The 26594-nt window shown below is 40.1% G+C and overlaps 2 protein-coding genes across 8 annotated transcripts in view; both read right to left on the reverse strand.

Moving 5' to 3' along the window:
* Positions 1–26526, reverse strand: LOC120290697 (low affinity inorganic phosphate transporter 1-like). The gene is made up of 3 exons (XM_039307060.1): positions 26519–26526; positions 26313–26425; positions 1–368 (listed from the first exon to the last, which is right to left on the reverse strand). Exons 1-3 carry the CDS (start codon positions 26524–26526, stop codon positions 1–3), a joined length of 489 nt encoding a protein of 162 aa, XP_039162994.1.
* LOC104430723 (2-dehydro-3-deoxyphosphooctonate aldolase-like) overlaps positions 3161–26594 on the reverse strand; it is a 45145-nt gene continuing 21711 nt past the window's right edge. Inside the window, exons 1-6 of one of the 7 annotated variants that reach the window (XR_005548566.1) lie at positions 9477–9573; positions 9122–9287; positions 6276–6982; positions 5282–5662; positions 4946–5165; positions 3161–3629 (exon numbers count right to left, since the gene is read on the reverse strand). The gene's annotated coding sequence lies outside the window, so the exon portion shown is untranslated. Of the gene's footprint in view, positions 3630–4945; positions 5166–5237; positions 5736–6275; positions 6983–7629; positions 7757–7797; positions 8095–9121; positions 9288–9476; positions 9574–26594 lie in introns of those variants that run through there. The other 6 variants (XR_005548567.1, XR_005548568.1, XM_039307482.1 and 3 more) reach the window with 6 other exon arrangements.

A 26594-nucleotide genomic window follows, 5' to 3' on the forward strand; every position in this document is an offset into this window, starting at 1 on the left:
CTAAACGGGGACAGTCCTCAACTCAGCTGCATTATCTTCCTCATGTTCTCCAGAGATTTCCTCGGGTGAATGGCCCTTCAACTCTGGCACCAAGAAGATGAAGACTATCCCAAAGAAATTGGTCACGCCGAGTGTTATCAAAGTCTTCTTGACACCGATCCCGTCCACTGCATGCACAAAACCGAATGCATCCACCAAGGACCCAGCCTTGCCAGCTGCGGCATATATGCCAAGACACGTCAACCTGAGCTGCACTGGGAAGATCTCAGTGGGCACCAAAAATGTGGTGGCATTAGGGCCGAAGTTTGCGAAGAAGAAGGTGAATGAGTACATGATCATGAACCCGATTCGATTGTCTGGCAAGGTCCGTTGCCCATCATCAATTGTATTGCGAACCCTCCGATCTTGTCGTTGAATGCCAGCGTGAACCAGTAACTCTACACAGCTATTATTATACGAAGCTAGAGCTCGAGCTCATGCTTAGTTATGCAAAGATAAATCGCTCATTGCATTCAACTAAGCCCCAACTACCACATCTCTAGTTCGAGTTCTTCAGCGCCTAGCTGGTGATGGCCGAGCTTGAGCTCCGGCCCACGCCTCCCGCCACTGAGAGAGTTAAGGGAATAAGAATTAAGAAATATACCTCAAAACAATAATTCAAAGGAAAGAAAAAACAGGCACTTGTAGAAGAGTTTTTTGAAAATTTACCACCTCAACAACCTGTGCCGGTTTGAATCGATGTTGATCATTCTGCATCGCATTCACAAATGAATACAAGAAACGGCGGACTGATTTTCTTGCTCAGTTTGAATCGATGTTGCAGAGGAGCTATGCGGCAAAGTGCAAAGTGGAAAGAGGTCCTGCGTCGTGAATGCCAGCGCTCTATTTGACTTCAAATGCCAGTGCGAAGTGGGTTGGAAGCAGATGCGCCTCGCCAATGAAGATGACCTCAAGTTCTATTTGGCTGCAAATGTCACTGCAAAGCGGGTTGGAAGCAGATTTGCTTCGACAATGAAGATGACCTCAAGTTCCATCTCAGTGTTTACAAGGTTGCAGTAATTGTAACAGTAAATAAAGCAAACACTTTGCCTTAAGAAATCATTTGACTATTTCTCTACAGTAGAATGGGAAAAAAGGTGTAAGTCGCCAATTTTTCGCTCCAGTTAAATGGTGAAATACATGGATGATGCGACTCTTGAGAAGATAAACGAAAAACTAATCCTAGAACATGAAGCTCGAGAGCTTCATCTGCATACTCTGCACATTACCTCACATAAACATTCAACTTTCAGAGCCATATGGTTGAGGTTCATATGAATTGTGTTTTGCTGTTGTAGACATAAGCTTAAGTTGCAAATCTTCTTTTCGTGCAGGTTCTGTTGAGCACTCTGCATGCCCGGGCCTCCCCCAAGTCCCATCCGTTTCATACAACACATCTGTCTTCGATCGTAAATCATCTTCACTTCCCTCATCCTTTTGGTACATAAGTTGAAGGAATTTCTGGGCAGCTTGCTACTGGATATATTGTGGAGGAACGACATGCATGAAGTCTGCAACTTACCAGCACACTTGCCAGTGCGATGCTAGTTACACGATTCTCGTGAATGTTAGCATCTTCCCATGCTTCAGTGATTGTAAGATATAAACTCAAAGACTCGAGATTGCAATTCATACTAATTCCCAGTTTTTCCACTTATGCGTACCTTCCTTTTAACATGTCTAGTGTTGGATTCTTTGAAGGCGCAATTGGTAACGACTGAAAAACTTGGAATAAAAGTTTCCAACTCATCTACCACAGGATCGGACAGCGGAAGTTAAGGTGAGATTCTGAAGACGTCTCTCTCTTGATCTTATCTTTTTCCAATGACCAAAACAAGTTTTCCAAAGAACGGTTACTTGCTTCCTAAGGTTTTGATTAAGTCAAAAAAGAGAAGTTCATGTAGTTCAATCTGAAATGGCAGCTGTTAACAGTCACATTTACATAGTCACAGCTCTTACAACAGCCTTTGACAGTGCATTTGTTGTTGAATGAAGACAATCCAAGTCATCAACTTCCTTTAAGAACATTAAACAGGGCATTTATGAACTACAATCTAGTGAAATTTTCACCAAACCTAATGCCTAGTATCTTGTTTCTCATCAGCGCACATGTTCCTACCTCGGAAGTTGCTGTGGATGACCATCTTCACAGCATCTATGGCTTTGGTTCTACGGAACTAGTAAGAGTGCATCATGACGAGACCGAAGCTTCATGTGGAGTTGCGCTAAAGACGTATAGATTATACTCAATTTCCATTCGTGCAATGGCTTATGTTGCACTTTGTTCTTTGTTTGTTGAAGTGACATTCCTGTGTAAATAGAAACATGTCTATTGTATGGTTTGACACTGCACTACACTATATTACACGTATAGAAGAGATCCAGTGCTTTCACTCCTTTCACCGAGGCTTTCGAAGATTGCAACCATTCTAGGATCAAACGAAACTGGTGTTTTGCGAAACATCTTGATTGCACATTTCTTTGCTTTTCTTTCAGTTTTCAGCCTGCAAATAAAGCTATCAACGCCCTAGGCAAAGCATTGCATCACAAGCCATATCTTGGGGGAGACAGTCCTTGTGTTTAGCCAGGCTCATTGCAGCATCTCTAGATAATTTCACAGAAAGATTTGATATTTGCAGAGAGATTCTGATGCTGATAAATATTAGTCACAGATTAAGGTGGTAAATCATAGAAAAGCGATAGTCCATATAATAGCAAACAGAGAGAATGGCAGATAACAAGGATGAATCCATGACATATTGCTGAATCCTGAAAATAAAACTAGAAATCTCAACAACCTCAATTAGCAGGTCCATCTTTCAGTCGCACCCTCTCCATTTCTATACCAATAGCCAGTATTTGTGAATATCTGTTTCCTCAAAAGAAACTAGAACAAAAGATTATTGACATGTATCATGCATGAATGCAATAATGTTTCAAAATTGAAGGCCAAATCGCTTCACACCAGAAACCTCTGGTTTTCGTCTCCCTTCAGTTGAATCACTTCCATAGTCTCACTAGCAACATTAAATAGTAAATGAAGGATACGCAACAGTTGACAGGAGCGTACTCACAAGTCACAACCACGAATGCAATTGTCTATCATAACAGCAGAAACTGATGAGCAAAGTATATTCAAAATGGCTTGATAATGAGCGTTATGAGGGCTGCCGCAAATTGAATGATTTACACTTAAAGCATGGGAGGACCCATCTGGACATTTGAGTTGTTTAGAACAAATTAAACATGATTACACATCAAAAAGATGCAAGATACAATCTATTTGAATCTAATGAAGATTACAATTCTCACCAAGGTGACTGCTGGGCAAAAATGTTACTTCGCCTTCACATCTACACCAGTTTTACTGGAAATAGTCACAGCTGTTGCCATGTCCAAGAACAACCCATGGTCCACCACTCCCTCCAGCGGAGATATCTCCTTCCTGCAGTGGGCGTCCTTAATTGGAGTCTTGAAATGCAACTCTACAATGTAGTTTGAGTTATCTGTCACGTAAGGCTACCTGTCTTCATTCAACTGTAGCTTTGCCTCGCACACCCTTCTTAATTGAACAACTCTTGAAGTCGCACCTATCAACATCAGAATTCCCAAATTGATCAGCTTCTCACAACATCAATAACCAAATAGTATCATGATGAACCCCTGCTTTTCAGGAGTGAAATCCTCCGTCGATTCCAGTTGGATCCCAAATATGACTCCCATATATCGACAACTGTTGGAAATTCGTGATCCATTTTCAACAAAATCTAGAAGATACTAGCTTAATGGAGAATGAACTTGAAGACACGTGAAGAAGCCTCAAGCTGATCAAGAAAAGGAAGGGGCACACCTTAAAATAATATTATAGTAGTTGCTGGAGTTTTCAAGAGAATAAGCTCTACGTGCATGGAAAACTCTCAAATAATGAAGAACTTTCTGGTACGTGGGCAGCAGAACACGTGGACAGCAAAAAGGCCAAAGAAAAGTCAACAAAAGCTGCTGAGAATAGAAAAATGAAGATTAATGGAGAAGACACCAGAGATGCGGGAGAAGTCGCAACAAGCAGAAGACAAGAAGAAGCTGTAATTTTATATTATTTTTGTACTCAATGTCGGTGGAGTATGGCGGTGAATTCACGCCTATAAATAGGCTTGTAGTTCATTCATTTTAGTGAGTGAGAGGTAAACCCTCCACCTTGTATGTGGGGTGAACTCTCCACCTTGAAAGGTCTTAGACCTTAATTGTATTTTTTATCAAACTAGTTTGTTTAACTAATAAAACTATTTCCCCCATATCTCATGTCCTATATCCCTCAAATCATCCTATCTTGTCCCTTGTTCATCCTCCACAAAATATATTATACACTTGCACACATCACAAACAAAAAACTATAACTAATACCAAAACCATGCACGCAGCGCACACATCCAAAATATATTTTTTTTAACAACAACGTATTGTCCTCTTAAACTACAATTAACACTGAATTTCTATTTGACAGCATTCTGAGTACTTAAAAAAGGCTCTTGCTTCCGTGTGTTCAAATTTACAAAAGTAAACAAAACCATCCACTCACAACTTCACTCGATTGCTGGCTTAAAAATGAAACACGGCCGAATTTAGGAGTTTTTTTTTCCAAAACATCATCTTCACAACTAGATGAATTGTCTAACTAACATTCACCACATTGAATCCATCTAAGAACATCATTTCATGATCAAAGAGTCCTCCTACACTCATCTTAAATCCACAAAGCAATCACTTCCTAGCACAATAACCTCATAATTACAGGTAAAAATCCGCCTTTTCCACACCTCCCTGTTTCAAAGTGGACTTGCCCTAATATGTAACCTACTATTGACATGGTTTAAATGGACTGATGGAATTTAGTAATGAGACCACTTACCAGATTGTACTTCCAAGTTTGTAATAGGCACTTCTTCGTACCCTGTCCTTGTCATGGGAGAGCTGATGGAGTGGCGGCGTGACAGAGGGAAATGAAGGTGAGGATGATGGTGTGGAGAGCCAAAGAAGCAGAGGTAGGTGATTTAGCTGCAGCGCAGATAACATGGAGGAAGGAGACGAACCCTAGTTATGCCCAAAAGCTTCAACTCACTAAAAATTTGCTGAAAAAAAAAACACACACACTTGTTAAGTACACATAATTTTCAAATAGCCAGCTCGGAAATTTATTATACCCCATAATACAACTTCTGGGATTTTGCGGATGAGGTGCTGATACCGTTTTGTGCATCGCTTCTGCAGAATCCCACATCCGAAGATCCCGAGTCTTTCTAGGGAGAGAGGGAGGCCATCCTGGGGTAACTCCCTCAGCTTCGGGCAATGAAAGATCCATGAGGTCCGGAGAGGAAGGGGGATTGCTGGACAGTCTTTCCATGTTCCCCATAATCACAGTGGTTGCCATGTCCAAGAACAACCCCTCCTCCTTCACTCCCTCCAGCGAAGACATCTCCTTTCCTGCTGCAGGACCGTCCTTAATTGGAGTCTTGAAATACAAGTCTACAATGTAATTTGAGTCATCCATCACATAAAGCTTCCCATCTTCATTCAACAGTAGCTTTGCTTCATGCCCTCCTTCATTGAACAACACTTGAAGTTGCACCTATCAACATCAGAATTCCCAAATTGAACAGCTTCTCGCAACATCAAGAACCAAATAGTATCATGATGAGCCCCTGCTTTTAGTGAAATCCTCCTTCAATTCCAGTCGGATCACAAATATGACTAACATTTATTGACAACATGTTGTCCTCTTAATCCTCTTACCAAAAAAAAAACATGTTGTCCTCTTAAACTATAATTAACGCAGAATTTCTATTCGACAGTCTTCTGGGTACTTAAAAGGCTCTTGCTTCAGTGTGTTCAATTTCACAAGTAAACAAAACCATCCACAACTTCACTTAATTGCTGACTTAAAAATGAAACGCAGCCGATTTTCAAGTTTTTTTCCAAGACATTATCTTTGCAACAAGATGAATTGTCTAACGGTCACCACATTGAAACCATCTAAGAACATCATTTCATGATAGAAGAGTCCTACTATACTCATCTTACATCCACAAAGCAATCACTTCCTAGTGCAATAACTTCATAATTACGAGAAAAAATCCGTCTTTTCCACACCTCCCCGTTTCAAAGCGGACTTGCCCTAATATGTAACCTACTATCGACATGGATTAAATGGACCGATGGAGTTCAGTAATGAGACCACTTACCAGATTGTAAGTGTAATAGACACTTCTCCATACCCCATCCTTGTTGTGGGAGAGCTGAAGGAGTGGCGGTGCAGAAAGAGGGAGATGGAGGTGAGGACGATGGAGCGGAGAGTGGAAGCAGAGGTAATTGAGGTGCAGACAACAATGGGGAAGGAGATGAACCCTATGCCCAAAAGCTTCAGCTCACTAAAAATCTGATGAAACAGAAAAAACACACTTGTTAAGTACACATAATTTTTGGTCTAAAATTAAAATACACACCCTTTTCAAATAGCCAGCTCAGAAATTTATTATACCTATAATACAATTTCTGGGGTTTTGCTGATGAGGTGCCGATACTGTTTCATGCATCACTTCTGCAGAATTCCACATTTGAAGATCCAGAGTTGTTCTAGGGAGGGAGGGAGGCCATCTTAGGGTAAATCCCTCAGCTTCGGGCAATGGAAGATCCATAAGGCCTGGAGAGAGGAAGGGAGACTGCTGGACAGTCTTTCCACATTCCCCATAATCATAGGGGTTGCCATGTCCAAGAACAACCTGTGCTCCACCACTGCCTCCAGTGAAGATATCTCCTTTCTTGTGGCAGGACCGTCCTTAAATGGAGTCTTGAGATAAAAATCTACAATGTACATGTAAGGCTTCACATCTTTATTCAACCGTAGCTTTGCCTCACACCCTTCTTCATTGAACAACTCTTGAAGTCTCACCTATCAACATCAGAATTCCCAAATCAATCAGCTTCTTGTAACATCAAGAACTAAATAGTATCACGACGAACCCCTGCTTTGCAGAAGCATAATCCCCCACCGATTCCAGCCGGATCACAAATATGACTCCCATGTATTGACAATAGTAATGTACTCTTAACCACAATTAATGCAGAATTTCTATTTGACAGCATTTTGAGTACTTAATGTACTCTTGCTTCTGTTTGTTCAATTTTACAAGTAAACAAAACCATCTGCTCACAACTTCACTTAATTGCCGACTTAAAAAATGAAATGCAGCTGATTTTCGAGTTTTTTCCAAGACATTATCTTCACAACATGATGAATCGTCTAACGTTAACCACATTGAATCCATCTAAAAACCGAATTCACAGTCCAGATACTCCAACATTCATCTCGACTCCACTAACCACAATTATTATATCTAACATATCGAGACTAGAGATTTCCACTCATCTTGAATCCACAAAGCAATCACTTCCTAGCGCAATAACTTCATAATTACTGGAAAGAAAAAAAAATCCACCTTAATTACCCTATTTCCAAGCGGACTTGCCCTAATTCGTAACCCTATTACTGACATGGTTTAAATGGACCGATTGAGTTACAGTATCGAGACACTTTACCAGATTGTACTTCCAAAAATTATGTAACCCTTCTCCGTACCTTGTCCTTGTCGACAAGACGGAAGGCTCTAGTGGGAAACACGGAGGGAGCGATGGCGGCGCATGAGAACTGAAGGAGCAGTGGCGTGACAAAAAATGAGGGAATAAGACAACGGAGTGGAGAGGTGGCAATGGAGGTGCAGACAAGATGACAAGGGGGGAAGGAGACGATGTTGAAAGAAGAAGGGCGGGTTATTCTTGGCACCCCCCTAGTGTAGTTATGCTCAAAAGCTTCAGCTTACTCATCCATCTGCTAAAATTATATGAACTTAGTGGGATTTAGCCGATGAGGTGCCAATCGCAACCAGTCTGTTCTGTGCATCGCTCCTTTAGAATCTCACCACATCCTTGGATAGAGACCAACCCTCTAGACCTAGCCGCGGGCCATTTCCAATGAGAATAACGAATCATAGCAGATACTTTGGCCTGCAGAGGAAGAGAAGAGTCATAAGTTATTCTTCTTGAGAAATGATTTCGGCAAGATCCCAGCATGGTGTCACAAATCATACCAAGAGAAATATTATCTCCAATACCCACTATATATCTAATGCGGGATTTCAAAATATTCCCAACTTTTAATAAATTCTTCCAAGTATAAGTAGCATATGGTTTACAGTCAAGATGATAGCTATAAAGCCAGGCAAAACATAGAGACCACACCTCTACAAAATTCTCCACAGACACTTTAAAATACAAGCAAGATTTCATAAATCCAGTCTTCGAATGCTAAGGCCTCCAAACTGCCTAAGAGGATAGACAGTCTATCTAACTTTTGCTCCCTCTTTAGCATCAGGATCTCCCTTCCAAAGGAAAAGCTCTACGCTTACGCTCAATCATTTCAAAAACTTTCTTGAGCAACAAAAAGAGTTGACACTAATAGCTAATCAAACTATGAACAATAGATTTGATAAGCCAAAGTTTTCTGGCAAATTAGCGGCTTTTAACAATCCAAGCTTTAAATCTTGATGCAATTTGATGATTTATGAGAGCCTCATAATCATTGTTTGAAAGTCTTCCAGACAATCCACATTTACTAAAAGAAAGAACCAAACAAGAACATAGGGTGGGCTGATTGGTCATGCTATTTGATTCAATTGCTGCATGTCACACAAATGCTGTTAAGAAACCTTCCAAGCAATGCATATATAACGTATAACTTAACACTTCCCTTGCATAGAATTGATCCCTTACACACACAAACACACAAAACAGAATGTGGACATTATCACATCAATGAGATAACTGGGGAATGATAATAAACAACATAACAGATGATAAATTTTAAACCATTGACATGTGCTTTGATACAATGCTAGAAATGAACAAGTAGAATGCCGACAATATGCTAATCCTTCAGAAGAGATTCTTCCCAGATTTTGATTATACCCCATTATCATTACCTGTGTCTTTCAAACAGCCAGTCAAAAGAAACAGCAGAAACAAATCTACTCACCCTTTAACTTTGGCAACCAGTGTCTCCAGAGTCCATGGCTATGCATCTTTGATTCCAAAGCAGCTTCTCCTCCTCCTCCTTCTAACTCCTAGACTTAACATAGACCTTTCCATGGGTCCCTGTGCCGTACCGACAAACTTCATCAAAGGGGGAATTCCAATGTAATCTGCAAGGCGAGCAAGAGTTAGAGACTCTTGGCGAATGGGCAGTGCAGATGACGAAAAAATTGCTGGATGAGTACAGAAATGGAATGCACAAAAATAAGTCGAGAAATCCAAATCCAAATGCAACAGGTCCATTAAGACAAAAGTGACGACGAGTAGAGGAGTAGTAAATGGCAGAGATTGATCGATACCTTGATTTTTGAATGGAAATAGTATGTCCGAGGCATAGGAATCTTCGGGAGATGGAGACATGGGGTGATCTGAGGTGCAGAGACGACAGAGGAGCGGTGGTGATTGAGCCTAGGAATCCCTTCTTCAAAGACGACAAGGCAGAAACAGGTGATCGACAAAATGCCTAATCTTCTTCGGAAAGAGCCAAGAATAACAAAGTTGACTTTTTCAAGTAATTGACTTGTTGGGGTCATCACTCAATGAAACTTGCGGGATTTCGCGGATGAGGGGCCAATAGTAGCCGGTCCCTTTCCTGCATCGCTCCTCCAGAATCCCACATCTTGTCATCCGGAGTAGTTTTAGGGAGGGAGGGAGGCCATCCTGGGGCAACTCCCTCAGCTTCGGGCAATTCCAAAAGTCTAAGATCTGGAGAGAGGGAGGGAGACTGCCGGACAGTCTTTCCACTTTCCCCATATCATTGATATAGAGAGAGGTCAGAGAGGAAGGGAGCGGAAGCACAAGATTCTCCTCCTCTCCCACTCCTCCCACGTTGCCGTCGATCTCCAACATTTGAAGGGAGGTGAGAGGGGTGAGCCACTCCCTCATCGGCTGCTTCATATTCTCGCATTCACTTACCTGAAGGCTCTCTAGCTGGGGCGGCAATCCTCCCACAGGGAAGCGCGTAATACTCTCACACTCAAAAATATTCAGATGTCGAAGACTCGTGAGTCGATGCAACTGATTAGATAACGATTTTATCTTCGGACAACCGCCAAGCCCAAACGTCGAGATTCCAGGAGGAAGAGAAGGGAAGCACTCCAACTCTAGCGCAGGCAAGTGGTACACACTCAAGGATTTGAGGCCGGAGAGTGTGTTTAGGCCTTTAGGTAAGCTTCTCAACTTATCGCAATTAGTAATTTGAATCTCTTGAATAGACTGAAGACAGTCTAGATTTATTTGCGCGAGTGACTCCGCGTTCTGGCAAAAGCTAATTTTGAGACTCTTGAGGGTTATAGGTAAAAATATGCCCCCGCTAAGATTAGCTGACAAAGAATCGCAATTCCAGATCTCTAAACTTTGCAGACAAGACATCTTGTCCCCTTGGGTATTGACGCTGCCTAGTTCATCCGGGTCAACATTTAATCCTCTAGGTAAATATTGCAACCTATTGCAGTCCCTGATTTCTAATGATATCATAGATGTCGGTATACCTGTTTCGGGGAAGGACACAAGATTTGGACAGTTTTTGATAGACAAGTCTCTAAGAGAGTAAAGGGTGTGCATCTTGCTTGGGAGCTTCTCTAATTTGATGCAATCACTCAGGTGGAGAGTCTTGAGGTTGCCAAGCAGCTCTATATCTCCTTCTTCAGCCACAAAATACATGAATCATAACAGGATGATGGATAAGCTCTTCGGACGACAACTTTGTCTTGCCATAAGTAAGTTAACTTTTCACATCTTTTGATTTATAACTCCTCCAGCTGATCAAGGAGCTTGTAAACCCATGAGTTAAGCAAGTAAGTTCAGAGACATCTTCTATGACAAGAGAGGTTAGAGATGTCAAGTTTACCAAACTTTTTAGCACCCTCTCATTACAACTTTTGAATTTTAATTCTTTGAGAGATGGAAGGCTAATGATGGAGGGCAATGCATCCATATGCGGACAAGACTTGATTTCGAGCTTTATGAGGGAGCTTAGTTGACTAGGCAATTTTCCTATCAACTCAGGACAATCTTGAATGAGGAGATGCTCAAGACGAGGGAACAAAACTCCTATTTCTTCAATCCCAACACAATAAGACCAATCTTTCCACGATTTCATGTTCTTGAATTCCAGAGTTATTAAGGATGGGAAAGGACTCTTATCAGTTCCATAAAATTCAGACCCTATTGTGCATATAGCATCTAGACTTTCAATATACAGTTCTTTAAGCGAAGATAGCTGCCCAAGTGATGGCAACGTATTGGCCCTACGACATCCATGTAAATGTAAATGCACAATTTTAAGATCCAGGGGACTTTCTAACCATGACGGGAATTTTAGGCCACCATAGTAGGATATCATGAGATTTTTAAGGTTTTGATGAGGGTGAAGAAAGTCGAGGACCTTTGCTTCAAGCTCTTCATTCCGAGAATTTTCAAAATCTAGACTCCACAGCATGGTCAACCGACATATTCCCTCCTTCGTGATTAAATCGATCTCCTTAGCGTCTCCAACTTCTTGGACCTTGTGCAAATCAGAGATGCACAACTCCCCTTTGAGGTCTTTCAAGTTTTTTAACTCCTTCAATCTTAACCCATTTTTTGTTCCCACTACAAATTTGGATAGCATCTCAAGACCCACCAAATTACCCATACACATTGGCATCGCTCTTAAGTTTGGAGTATTGGTAATGTCGAGAAATTTTAAATTGATCAATTTCTCCATACCTTTCGGTAATTCGGTGAGGCATTGACAGGCCCGCAACATCAAAGCCTCTAGGTTATATAATGCAACAATCGACTTTGGAAGCATTCCAATATCAGTATATGACAGATTAAGGTGCCTTAGGTGCCTCAGTTTGCCAATGCAATCCGGTACCTCTCTTATTTTATAATGACTCAATGAAAGCACCCTTAAGTACTTCAATGTCGACAACAAGTCACATAGCACTTCAGGACAAATGGACTTCGCAAACCAATCGTACCATTGCTTTTCCTACATGATATGAAGCTCCTAAGTCCTTTCATTTGATGATATATCTCGGAGTCTTTTCGGTACAATGCGACTGCTGGGAATGAATGAGGCATGACAAGCAAAAGATGCATTACTTTGATTACCCTCGAACTCAAATTCCTCTGAGCTAAAAGAAGTTGCATCAGCAACTAGCTTTGCAAGGTCATTCACAAGATCATGCATCAAGTATCGTGATCCATTGCTACTTGACTTTTGAAATAATGATCTAGCTACTAGCTCATTAAAATAATTCAAACCTGCATTCCAAAGGTTCTTTGCTTCTTTTACCTCCAACAATCCTTCTGCAATCCACCAGTGAATCAAGTCGTCCCGTTCAATTTCACAATCCTTGGGAAATATAGCACAATAAGCAAAACATCTCCTCAGATTTGAAGGGAGATGAAGATAGCTAAGTTTTAAAGCCGGAAGGACATCATTTCTTTCTTCTGGTAGGTCCCAAATTTTGCTGTTCAATATAGCTTCCCATTCTTGGGGATTGGCTTTATTGCGTAGTAGCCCGGCCAATGTCTTTACGGCTAATGGCAACCCTTTGCATTTTTCTACTATTTTCTGACCTATCATTTCAAGATTTGGATGGTGATCAAAATTTCCTACCCAAAAGCATGAAATGCGAATAGAGTCATACAAGCATCTTGTGACAACTCTTTGAGATAATATGGTGGAGCACCGGTCAATGAAGCAACACTGCTGTTACGAGTGGTGAGGATGATCTTGCTTCCCTTTGCTCCCAATTGAAAAGGCTTCAATAGGGTAGTCCAATTCCATACTTCTCGTTCCAAACATCATCTAAAATGACAAGAAATTTCTTCCCTGAAAGGTTTTCCTTGAGCTTATCTTGAAGCCAATTTAGGTCCCACCTTCACAGGATAAACAGCCATTGGTTGTCCCTAGGATACTCTTTGTGATAGCAAGCACGTCATAATCTTCAGAAACGCAAGCCCATGCTTTCACATCAAAATAGCCCGTGACTCTAGCATCATTGTAAACTTGTTGAGCTAGAGCCGTCTTCCCCACACCCCCCATCCCTACGATGGGTATTACTTTTAGATTTGCACATGTTCTATCGTCTTCTTCTTTGGTCAGTAATTCAAGGATGTCACTTTTTTCATCCTTCCTACTAACAAAACCAGGCTCGGGCAAATACGTGGTGGGAACTAGCTTATCTTGTCGACGATTCCAGTTATCCTCTCTAAAGTTCAAAGCATTTTTCCGAGTGATGACATCTTGTAGTTTGCCATCCATCTCTTTGATCGTGGATCTCATTTTACAGTCAAACATAAATGCTCTCGGGCTCAATTTGAAGCAACAACTCGGAAGAAGGGAGCGCACCTTGCTATTGCTGAGTTCTGCCTCAAACTTATTTTCCGCGGACTTTGTGGCGAACTCATCAAGCAAATCTTCGATGTCATAGGCCAAGTTCTGAGATCTTTGAGCCACAACTTCACCCCAAGATCGCCGGTCAGTTGTCTGTCCTCTGCATCATGCAGCACCTGATTGATGCTCTGCAGCATCTTCTCCCATTTCTTCAGCAGCTTATCGATCCCCTCACGGCGCGCAAAGTTGAGCAGCTCGCGAGAGGCCAACCTCTCGAACAGCACAGGAAGAAGGGCGCCAAGAAAGAGCTCCGCGATGGGCATGATGGCCTTACGGCCGGGATTAAACAAGAGTGCCTGAATGGTTTGAAAGGAAGTGTGCTGAGTGGAGAGGAAACAAAAGTCCTTACGTCCGGGACAATAGCATCAGATGATAGGTGTGAATAAACGACTTTACAAGCATTAAATACTCCAGTCAGATTCGAGGTGTCCTTCGTCTTGGTGGGCATCTCTTTCATCCGGTTACACTGAAAAGTGGACGTTGAGGAAACAACCTGCGTAATGCGACATTCGTTGATTCTACCCGAGGTAAAGAATAGGATATGTTTCGCCAAGATGTCCAGCATCGTTTCTTGCTTTATCTCTTAGCAAAGGCAGAATAGAACCTTTGTCTTTTCATCTGGTGGGCTGCCTTTGGCGTGTAGATGCAAAGATTCCTTTCGCAATTCCAATGCAAAACCGGATGTCCATGGCATATTAGCTCAAAGGCAGAGTCAAGGAAGCCCTACGAGAATCACAACTTTAGTATGTGGGAAGATATTGCTCCTCTCCTGTCAAATGGCTCCATCGAACCCCAACGAATTGAGAGGGCGAAATTTTTCCAAATTGCGGGTCCCCCTTCCTCACCGTCTCCTTCTCTACCAAGTCTGCGTGCTTCACCCGCGGTTCACCTCTATTTTGTTCTTTTATTTCCATCCACTAATAATGGCAGACAAGGGGCACATTTCTTTCTTCTAAATGTTCTAAAGTTGTGCTAGTTACACTGACTCAAAGCGTGTGATCAACGAAACTGTGTCAGTGGAGCCAAAAGTAAATCGAATATAGAATTTACGTGATTCGGTAATCTATGGAAAGAATAGTATAAGATCACACTATTAATCAAGCAATACAACGGAGGTGATAAGAATATTTGATAATTCACATGGTTTAGCCTGCACAATTTATTGGGAAACAATCAATAACTCTCACAAAGGAATTACAGAATTCTTACCAAGATTTTCACAGCTACTCATAATTAATTCTCTCTAAATGTAATTGATGACCTTATGCACCGCCTTGCATATTGAAGTGGATTTATTCACTAACGAGCACTCCCGAAACGGCCTTTCCTAAAAGTGAAAATATGGTCGTTGCAAATTGAGTTGAACAAGTTGAGTTGAAGTACTCACTACTCACTAGTAGACAATGATGCGAGCTACTTTATAGGAGCCCAAAGAAGACATGGCATTTGGCAACAACGCAATTGAGTAATTTTAATTTCATTTTGGCTCGATATTTCTGGCATTCTTCACTTTGGGACAATGTTTTTGCAATTCTAATTAACACGTTGTCTCTTTTCCTTGCTCATACCATTAGCATGAAGTAGGGATTGACTTGCCCAATGACCTCAAGGTTGTGAGGCATAAAGATCGCGCCTGCTGCTTTAAAAAATAGTACCAATCAGTCCACATTCAGACAAGATCCTTTGTCGATTGGGTCTAGAACTAACTTTCTAATGTGCTAGAGTAGGATGAATTATAGGTACTTTCTTATCATAATTATGCTTCGTCAAATATTACATGGTGACACAAATTTATTCAATCTTGATGAACGCATATAATGACTTGGAGCATTTCACGTGGGTCAAACTCCCTAAAAAAAGATTTTAGGTAGTGATTTTTGGGAGGGGTTTTCCACTTACTTATCAAGTTCTTTTCTATTTCACTGGGGTTTTCAACTTACATATCAAACTTTTTTCTATTTCATGTGAGATATGGACGGTCACAAACTCTCCCAATTATAACGCCAGTGTCCTCATAATTGTCAACTCATACTGGGCAATGACATTTTGTATTCTATCGAGAGCCACGCTTTTTCAAGCTACATATCACGTTGATCATTCACTGCTTTCTTGGACTGGTCGTCCAATTGATCCCCAAATCACAGATCTTACTAAGATTCAGCATGCCATGATGCATTTATTGTTCATATCCGTCGCATGGCTTAACTTATCATCCAATTGGGAGCTGACTTAAGCAATGTTACTTGTGAGAGCTGTAAAGGCTTGAGTAAAACTATTTATTATTATCACGGGAAGAAAAAAAAAGAGAAAGGTTTGTTCCTGAGGTGACCCTATGTATCAAGATCTATCAAGATCCAAGAGTTCTTTTAAGTTTGGATTTTTGCTGCTTCCTTCAATAATTGCCCAGCCAAATGCTGAAAGAAAGAGTGAATATCGACGACCACGACGTAAGTGTAATTTGGCGTTTTACATCCTTTTAGTCCTAAGGCACAAGCACAGTTGCACGAGTGAGTATTGCATAAATTAAATCTACTAGACCATATCAAGAATTTTTTATTGAAAAACGTAAATTTTCATGGGAAAAGTGCCAAAAAAATTATAAACATTTTACATTTGTGCCAATTTAGTTCTAAACCTTTTATTGGTACCAATTTAGTCCTAAATCTTTTTACTTGGTGCTAATTCAATCATTTCCAGCTAAATTTTAGCGAGATTTTGCTAACTAAGCGCCGGTCGGTTGACATAGCACAATGCATTTGATGTTGACAACTTTTTATAATATATTTTTAAATTTTTAATTTAATTTTACTTTTCATTTTCCTTTTCCTTTTCTTTTTTCCTTTTTCCTCTTGCTTTCTCTAGCCCGATCGCCAAACCTCGACGACCAGCTAGAGGCGACGACTAGTGTAATTGATGAGGCTAGAGCCCTCGCCAGAGGCTGCGAGGGTTGCTAGTGCTGGGTGGTGAGGCTAGCTCGAGGCCACCTAACCTCTAGCAAGGCTAGCTTGAGGCCGCCTAGGCCGCGAGGGTAGACTCACCGGAGGCTAGGTGAGCCTTACACCTTAGCACAAGGCCACCCTCGCGGAATGGGTGGCCTTGGGGAGGCTCGATCTCGCCAAATCTAGCGAGATCGCCCATGGCGGCGAGGCTTGATCCTCCCCAAATTCGGCGAGGTGAGCCTCGCCGTCAAGCGCGAGTAGCCTTCGCGGCCTCTAGTGAGGGCTGGAGCTCGCCAATGGCCATGAGGTTCGCCAGAGGCCGGTGAGGTCAAAGGTCGACCTTGTTAGCTGTTGCCTTTGGCCGGTCGCCGGACTGGAGGAAGGACGAGGAGAGAAGGAAAAAAGAAAAAATAAATAAAATTAAAAATTAAAAATATTAAAATAGTGTTAAAAGTTATCCACGTCAACACCAACCATACTGCGTCATCCGACCGATGCTCAATCAGCAAAATTTAGCCAAAATTAGTCGGAAAGACTTAATTGGCATCAAATCAAAAGGTTTATGATTAAATTAGCACAATAAAAGGTTTATAACTAAATTGACACAACTAGAAAAGATTTAGGACTTTTTTGAGACTTTTCCCAAATTTTCATACAACTTCTACGTTATAATTAATTCTACCTATCACGTTACCCAAAGACTCTATGAGCACTTTCTCCAACTGCACCGAAACCAAGTCTTTTTTAAGATGATGGACTTGGCAAATCCAATGGAAGTTGATTCGACCTGGCATCTTATTTATGGAAGCACTTTGATTTTTGTCAACTTATTGAATTTGGGTCGGTAACAATGATACCATCTCATCTGACTATTCTTAATATTTAGGGAAAGACCCGTTTGCGTCTGAACGGCCAGATAAACTTCATTATCTAAAGGAAATGTTACCATTCAATTTTGTTTAGTTTTACTTTTTATGTGTCGCTTTATTTTGAACCATGGATTCAATTGTTAAGGAAATCATAGTTCTTACCTTCTAATCTGCATGTTCCCACCCTTAAAAATTTTAGTAGTCTATAATAAGATCCATAGTCCACTACATGTCCTCATAGAACAATAATGTCTACTTCTCCTTTTGCTTTTACCCTAAAGTAACCCTAATGGCGTGAATCATTCATGGGGCATTTCCATGGACATTCGAGGTTTGATTTGGATGAAGTTCTGTTGTACTGATTTCTCCCTTGAACATGTGGGAACCATTTTTTGGAAAATGGATGTCTCATTCTTAAGTAAAGTGAACATATACATGGACCTAATAATTGCCATCGCTTTCGAAGCAACTAGAATTTGAGTTGTAAGGTTGTGCAGGATCAATTGAAATTTACACCTTAGTACTTACATTTGGTTCTTGGAATTTGTTTCAATATTGTAGAAAAGATCATTTGCTATGTTACAAAATTCAGGCGACGATAGACAAAAAAAAAAAAAAAAAAGCTAATATAAGTACGTGCAAGTCAAACTTGTAAGAAGAGAATCCACATGGCGTAACATTTATCTATACTATAGTTGCATTAAAAATAAAAAGCATTCGAGCGGTAATAAATCAGAATACAAAAAAGTAAGTTGAACACCACATCATGCAATTCGGTCAATATGACCTTTTCCTCAGAGAGAATAATATAGAATCTCACTATTGATCAAGCAATACCACAGAGGCTATAGCCAAGCACAAGTCATTCAAACATTCTCTGTATTCCTAAGCCTTCAATTACACTCAATAACTCACACAGTATTTGACATGCACAATTCCTTACAAAACAATCACTAAATTTTCTCAAGATTTTCACAACTATCAAACACTTAGTGGTCAATTCTCTCTCAATAGAATTCACGAATTTATGCACAGCCTTGCATATTGAAGGCGAAGCATTCATTGGACTTGTAAAAAAGGCACTCATGGAACAGCCTTCTCTAGAAGTGGAGGGAATGATCATTGCAAATTTGAGTCGAACTATTCACTACTCACTAGTAAACAATGACACGAGCTACTTCATAGGAGCCCAACGAAAGACATGGCATTTGGCAACCATGTGATGGAATAATTCTATTTTAATTTTGGTGTGACGTTTCTTGTATTCTTCACCTAGGGACAATGACTTTGCAATTCTAATTAACACCTCATCTCCTATCATTCCCTGCTCAGACCATTAGCATGGAATGGGGATTGACCTATGACCTCAAGGTTGTGAAGCTTATGGCTTGGACCTGCCGCCTTTAAAATACTATCCAGGTTCTGCCCACATTCAAACTAGATGCTTTGTCAATCAGGTCTAGAATTAACTTTCTAATGTACCATAGTAGGAGTTAGCTATAGGTACTTTCTTATTGTTATTTTGCTTGATGACATGAATTTTTTCAATTTGAATAAACACATGTAATGCCTCAAAGCAATCAGCGCTGGTCAAACTCCCCAAAAAAGTATTTGGGGGTGGTTTTTGGGAGTGGGTTGCAACTTCGTCTTCAATTCTTTTCCATTTCGTGAAATCTTAAGTGCCGCAAACTCTCCCACTTATGATGCTAATATTCTCATCTCATATTGGACAATGACATTTCCTATTCTCCCACTTTTTCAAGCTTTCACGTCACGGCAATCATTCCCCACTTTGTTGGATCAACTAAAGGCCGTTCAGTCCGTCTCCGATCACAGACCTACCTAAAAGAACCTTGCTAAGATTCAATGTGCAACGACTTGTTCATGTATGCAGCATGACTTAAGCTCACTATCCCACCGGGAGTTGACTAAAGCAATTTTACCGGTGAGAGCTGCAAAGGCTTTAGATTTTCATGCAATTTCCATAGTTGATTGCTTATCACAGCTTTAGATTATTTATTTTTTCAGCAGATTAATATTAATCTGTGATTACATAATATTCGACTATTGGATTTTGATAGTCACGTGGCATGATTTTTATTTGGTTGATTGACCGTGATCTGCTCGCCTCATGACTATTTCCATCATCACATGATATACTTGTCAGAACATCGGTATAAGGAAGATCCTCCTCCATTGGAACAAAAGCTCACAGAATTAGGCGAACGAATGTTTAGGATAGCATCTGTTATCTTCCTCGTAACATTAGCAATGCGACATTCCTTGATTCTACCCGAGGTAAAGAATCAGATATGTTTCGCCAAAGATGTCCAGCATCGTTTCTTGCTTCATCTCAAAGCAAAGGCAGAATAGAACCTTTGGCTTTTCATCTGGTAGGCTGCCTTTGGCGTGTAGATGGAACGATTCCTTCCCCACCGTCTCCTTCTCCACCAAGCCTGCGTGCTTCACCCGCGGTTCACCTCTATTCTGTTCTTTTATTTCCTTCCACTAATAATGGCAGACAAGGGGGACAAATTCTTTCTTCTAGATGTTGTAAAGTTGCTAGCTGCACCGAATCAAAGCGTGTGATCAGCAAAACAGTGTCTGTGGAGCCGAAAGGAGAAAGAAAGGCTTGACTTTGCAATCGTCACTCGTGTTGTAATTACCACTAACGAGCTCAAACGTTGTGAAATGCCCGTTGTTGATGGATAAAGCAGCTTGGGAAAATCCAATTAAAGCCCATAATGCTCTGCTCTACTCCAGGAAAGGCCAAGATATAGTGCAGCCTGGTCCTCCCGTTTCTCCAACAAATTATGTCCTTCCGTACGGCTCTTCAATGATCAAAGAATGACATTACTTTTTACAAAAAAAAAAAAGATATGGCAAAACTGATTTATTAAATTGAATAATTATGTGATGTTTCAAACTTCTCTTTAATGTTTAAAGGTCCGTTTGCATTTTGTTAGACATATCACTCTAGTCGACCGTTGTTAATATTATTTAGCTTAGTAACCTCTAAAAGTGGAGAGTGCTGGCTAACAATTGTTCATAGTCCGACAAATTAACTCAACTATGGATTGAATTGATATTGGCCTTCTCCATTTCTTCCATACTTAAGTAGTTCAGACACGAATATATTCATCGGAGTGCATAAGAAGATCTATCATTCTTCAAACACGAGATTGAGTATGAGAAAATTGATAATGTTTTCACTTCAATCAAATTTCATTCTATGGAACATTAGCTTATTAAGACAAACCAAACACGACCATAGAAGTTAGTTTAAGTAGTGAGTTTGGAAAGGTAGCTTGGTAACAGGGACAATATTAAATGTCACCATTCTTCAAAGTTTCAATGTTAAATGTTATAGCTTCAAAGTCTATGGCATTCCTTAAATATGATACTTAAACATATAGGATTGAATGTGATTCACAATGGTGATATGGATCTCATTTTATTCTTGAATTTTTTTTTTTCACCAAAATTCTTATTATTAACTCGATTCAATAATATTGGTAACCTAATCAACCTAATTCTTGACAAGAAAATGGTAATCGAGTTCATGATTAGATACTATCAATGAATCATACCGAAATTTGTCCATGTTAGATTGCTACCAAGTCCCTCAGGACGTCCGACAATGATTGGACAACCACCCAATAATTTTAGACAAAAATTGACCAAAACGGCCACATAAAAAATTAATGAAAAAGTTTATAATTACATTAATAAAATTAAAAGATTAACGTCTCCCAAGTCCATCCATTGTTTTATTCGGACATGAATAAAATCCACAGTCCACTATAGGTCCTTAGAGAACAATTATGTCTACTTTTCCTTTTGCTATTTCCAAAAGTGACTTTGATGCCTCTACTGGCCATGCAACGTTTGTCGTAACCTAACCACTTAGAACTAGGGAGGGGGAAATTAAGTAGATCAATATTGCCAATTTTAGGCCGATGGCCTTTCACTGATTCGGGTTCTCCTAAACTCAAAGCTCACGCGATATAGGATGTTCAAATTTTAAAAATCTTTCCTACATGAATTTCAACTAATGAGCCATCACTAGCCTTATTAGGTTGGCTAGAAACCAAGTAAGATATGATATGATATTTTACTATTTGCGTAATCAAAGACTCTAGATTTAGGGACTTTATTTCAGTAGTCCTAAGACTAATGCCATTTTGATAACTAACTTGATTAAATACTAGCTAACGCCATAACAACCAATTGAAGAAACCTAGGTTTTGTTCTAACCTTTCTAAAACAAAGAAAACAATATCCAAGATAGTAAAATGCACAACCATGTATAGTCACAAAAAAAAAAAAAACACGCAAGCATCCTAACATTATCTCTAAAAAGAAAATGACAATTAAAATAAAGAATTCTATTGTAAAGCCTAATGGCTTGTCAATTTCAAATTTTAAACTTTTTAGGAATTTTCCAATTTTTTGGTTTTCTAGAATTTTATGAATTTTTATGAATTTTCTATGAATTTTCTAAATATTTTAATATTTTTTATTTGAAAATTTTTGGATTTTTTAAATATATATATTTTAAAAATATTTTATTCTAAAAATATGGACCGGGCCGCTACTTGTGGCCCAGCCCGAAAATGGGCTGCTGCAGGTCATACGAATTAGGCTCGAGGACACGAATGGGCTTTACACATTAAAGGCTTTAATCGATTAAAAAACCAATGGGGTTCAACTCATAGAATCAAGCCCCATTCCTCCACCATTTAACTAAACCCAATCCCAACGGATCAAGTTCGGGCCGAAGCTAATCTAACAAGCCCATCCAACCTATTCAGAACCCAAAACACACAAAGCTCAAATGAGCCCAAAGTCGTCAAAATCCAGCTTCGGCCCGCACTTCCACAGCACGGAGAACTTCCTCCTTCCTTAGTTCTCTTTCGTCCTCCCCACTCCCCAGAATATAAATACATCAATTCTTAATATTAAAACTTGCTATCGAGGAAAGAAAGCCCCGCTTATGGACGGCCATCTCGTGCACCAAACGAAACCTCACCGTCGTTTACCGCCACCTTGTCGCCAGATTAACGCCTCCGAACATTACAATCACAGCGCTCCAAGAACAATGCGGAAACGTCCTAATAAGTCCGGACAGAGGAGGCTACGAACACGTCCATGAAGATAAACTCCAGAGTAGAAGACGAAATTTCTGAGAACACGAGAACCAAACCGAGAGTTCAGCACGATAGCTTGAAACCAGAATCAAAAGCCACAGAAAAACAGAGGAGACTTAGCTCTGGTTCTTCCGCTGAACAGCCACAAATTGAAGGTAACTGGGCTTGAATGATGATGATTGATGCTGCAAAGTGATCGCTGGAGCCGTGCCGGATTGAACTTGAATCGCAGCAGAATTGATGAACTTCGGAAAATAGACGATCATGGAAGTCCTTGAGCGAGGAAAAAAGTCAGAGATCAGCAGGGACGCTCTTTTCACGGGCGTGCCGAGGAGGAAGGAAAAAGCTGGGGCCTGGCTTCATATCTATCCTCTTTTGGGCTTCACTCATGGGCTAGAGAAAAAGAAATGTTGGGCCCAAAAGAAAAAAAGAAAATTGAGCCTGGAAAAACACAAGAAGGTGGGCTGAAAATTTTTCTAAGTGGGATGGACACACCGGTCCGCCCGATATTATCCTTCTTTTTCTTTTTCCTTTTTTTCTTTTTTTTTCTACCTTTTTCATTCTTTTTTTTTTTATATACTTTTTATCTTTATATATAATCTTTTCATATTCTGGTAAAATGAAAGGATACCTAAAAGACAACAAAAATTTGGGTGAGGACATTGTTTGATTAAACACGAAAAAGTTGATCATAACCACAATTTTTTAATCAAAATAAACACGAATTGACTTTTAAAGTAATTAATTTTATGGTACTTATTAATCAATTCATAAAATGGATTTTCCCTAGAATATGCAGGACCAATTCTTTAGAAAATGGATATTTTTTATTAAGTAATGTGAATATATATACATAGACCTAATATTTGCCCTCGATTTGGAAATACTTGTAATTTGACCAGTGCGATGGTACATGAGCGATTGAAATTTACACCTCAACACTTACATTTTTTTTTTTGGAATTTGTTTCATTCTTGTAGAAAAGGTCATTTGCAAAATATTTAAATTGTTTACAAATTTCATGATGACTTAGTTAATACTAGATAGAAAAAAAAAAGAACAAAAGGAAAAAAAGGAAACTTACAATATTGTAATTTTATTTTTGCAACACTTACAATTTCGCGATCCTTAGCTATGTGCTAAATCAAAATTTAGAGAATATTGTTTTCGCCCCCTGATGTTAAGCTTCGATGTCTGGCTTTTCTCGCTGCTGTGGTCTATGAACTGTTTATGCACTTGCCAGATGCGCTCGTTGGTGAATTTAACGATAAGGTTAGCGACTGTTAAGGACATTGCAGAAAAGGGGGTCGAAATTCTTCTTCCTTGTCGGTTTTTATGGCATCCTTGAGTTAGTAATGTGACTTTATCATCATCAGTAAGCTAGATATGGACTTCTCTAAGCGATGCTTTCGTGGTAATCTGCAGGAGACGGATGTATTCATCATTGGGCTCCCTCTGTCTTCAGATAGAAACTGAGACTACACAGTCTAGCAAAGCTTGCAAGCGTTGCTGGAAGACTCACGGCGGGGAGCTGAAATGATTGCATATGTTTTGTCGATTGTTATCTATGTTTTGTCTCCCTAGGTCTGATGGTACATGAGTGGTGATTCTGATTTGGGATCGTAAATTGCCGTACTCCATTTCAGATGCACTTATAGACTGCATGTCTACTGGTTTAGTACTGGGTCTTGACTTGCTTTATAAGTTGCTCCCGGTTTCTGCTTAACATTTTCCCGATATGGTAAGAGTTTGCCTCTGCTGGTTTGGCTCTAACAGTTCAATTAATACTTTAATTATCAGCCTTTTTTTTTTCCCCTTTTTTGAGTTTTTAGGAGCAGATTTGAATTGTTGAACTTGCGTACTGACCATTCATGGGAAATAAAAATGGTTATTCCCTGCTTTCAATGGATAGTGATGTTAATGTTCTTCAATTGTGCCCAACATTTTCCTACAACATCTTAGTTTTTGCACAGATCATGTTTGACTAAGAACTGATGATGGCATGGGATCTGCATTGCTTAAAAGCTGCAATGGTTGGCCAGGCCATCTATTTCTCTAAAATTGTCTACCTTTGGGACAAAAACCCCTTCCTTGCCTTCTTCCATTTTGATATGAACTTGATTTAAGCTTTTGGATTTCAGGGTTTGGAGAGTATATCTGCAGGATGAGCATAGCACATCGGCTGAAGCCACTTTCCATATGATCAACATGTGACTTCCTTTTGACCAAGTGATTTGCTTGTTACTTGCTTTAAGATACACTTGTTTCTTGGCGCTTCAATTTACTTTTCTAAAGATGGTCTCGAGGAGCCTTCATCTGAGGCTTGGATCGGACTCTATGCCATTAAAGGGCCAAGCTGGGAAGCATTGAAAATTATAGATTTACTGAACTGAGGAATTAATGCAGGGAGGTATGAATTGCTTCAAATTAAGCTTTAATTGGTTATGAGATTGTGAAAAAAATTTATCTGCAGATACAAGAAAGTCATGTAGTGAGAAAATCGAGTGAAAAATTGATTGCACATCTCTCTTTACGATTCTGCTACTCTCTTGATCCTTATTTCCCCTTTTATGTCCCTAATTGGGGACTTTGCATTGCTTTAAGCCTGTCTTTACCCCTTTCTACATTCAACAGGAATGATGTCACATTTTAAGTGCTAAAGATAGATTCTTCAATGATTTTTTCATGCTATGCTGTTCATATCTTGTACGAAAGATAGATTCTTCAAGGAGTTTTTCTTCGCAAGAGGAAAACAAGATGCTTCTTGAGGACTATACTAGTCCAGGCCTAAACGATGATGGTTGTATCATATGAACCATGCATGCATGCTTTGCGTTCAAAGCTCAATCTTTTGAAATTCTCATTGGAGCACAACTCTTGCTCGTGTGCGAATTTGAAGCTCCACTTCGAATTAGTTAGGATTTGAGGATTGGTCTTTTATCACAATCATCATCAATTTTATTTCTCCGTCAAGTGGATACTTATACATTGCTATTCTTCTGTATGGATCAAAACTATCCGGCTGGAAGTTTCATGAATTTGATGGGGATAAGCACGGAAACTTAAGATGAAAGGCACTTCTCTCTCTATGCTTACCTAATGACCCAGTCGATGATAGAAGATCTAACAATCGGCACAGAAGCCAGAAGTACAAGAAGGAAATAGCAAGCAGGAATAGGAAGGCATCTGAAAGCTTATACTGGACTGAGAACTTAGATTAACTTGTCAAAATGAGATTATATGACCATGGAGATACATCTGCCTCTACTTCAATGACCATAGTTCAAGCTTTAGGATTGATGGCATGAATCTATTCTTCAAAGGTCAACATGATCAGAGGCTGAAAAAGGCGGCTATCGGTGCTTATACTGTCTAAAACTGCAATAAAGCTAACTTACATTAACGAAGTCTGCCAAAAGCTCACATGTTCTAGACTTTGAGGCCTATTGAAACAGGGACAGTCCTCAACTCAACTGCATTATCTTCCTCATGCTCTCCAGATATTTCCTCTAAGTGAATGGCCCTTCAACTCCGGCGCCAAGAAGGTGAAGACTATCCCAAAGAAATTGGTCATGCGGAGAGTGATCTTGCATTCACAAAACTGAATGCACCCATAAGGACCTGGCCTTGCCAGCTGCAGCAAAAATGCCATGACAAGTCGACCTGAGCCAGGCTGGGCAGATCTCGGTGGGGACCACAAAGGTGGTGGCATTAGGGCCGAAGATTGTGAAAAAGAAGGCGAACAAGTACATGATCACAAACCCAATTTGATTGTCTCGGAAGGTCCATTGGTGGTAAGGGGTGGCCAAAGCGAACATGAACACTGTCATGAAGAAGAAGCCCATCAATTGTATTGCGAGCCATCCAATCTTGTTGATGAAGGCCAGCGTGAACCAGTACCTTTATACAGCTATTATTATATGAAGCTAGAGCTCAAGCTTATGCTTACTTACGCAAAGATAAATCACACATTACATTCAACTAAACACCAACTGCCACATCTCTCATGCCAGATCTTCAGCGCTTAGCTGGTGAAGGCAGAGCTTGAGCTCAGGTCCATGCCTCCCGC

This window comes from Eucalyptus grandis, chromosome 2 (assembly GCF_016545825.1).
Source record: "Eucalyptus grandis isolate ANBG69807.140 chromosome 2, ASM1654582v1, whole genome shotgun sequence".
Classification (NCBI taxonomy): domain Eukaryota; kingdom Viridiplantae; phylum Streptophyta; class Magnoliopsida; order Myrtales; family Myrtaceae; genus Eucalyptus; species Eucalyptus grandis.

Excerpts from the sequence above, each read along its gene's own strand:
- LOC120290697 (XM_039307060.1), bottom strand. Across the intron at positions 369-26,312 it reads GGCCACCCCTTACCACCAAT|GGACCTTGCCAGACAATCGA; the intron begins GGACCTTCCGAG and ends ATGATGGGCAAC.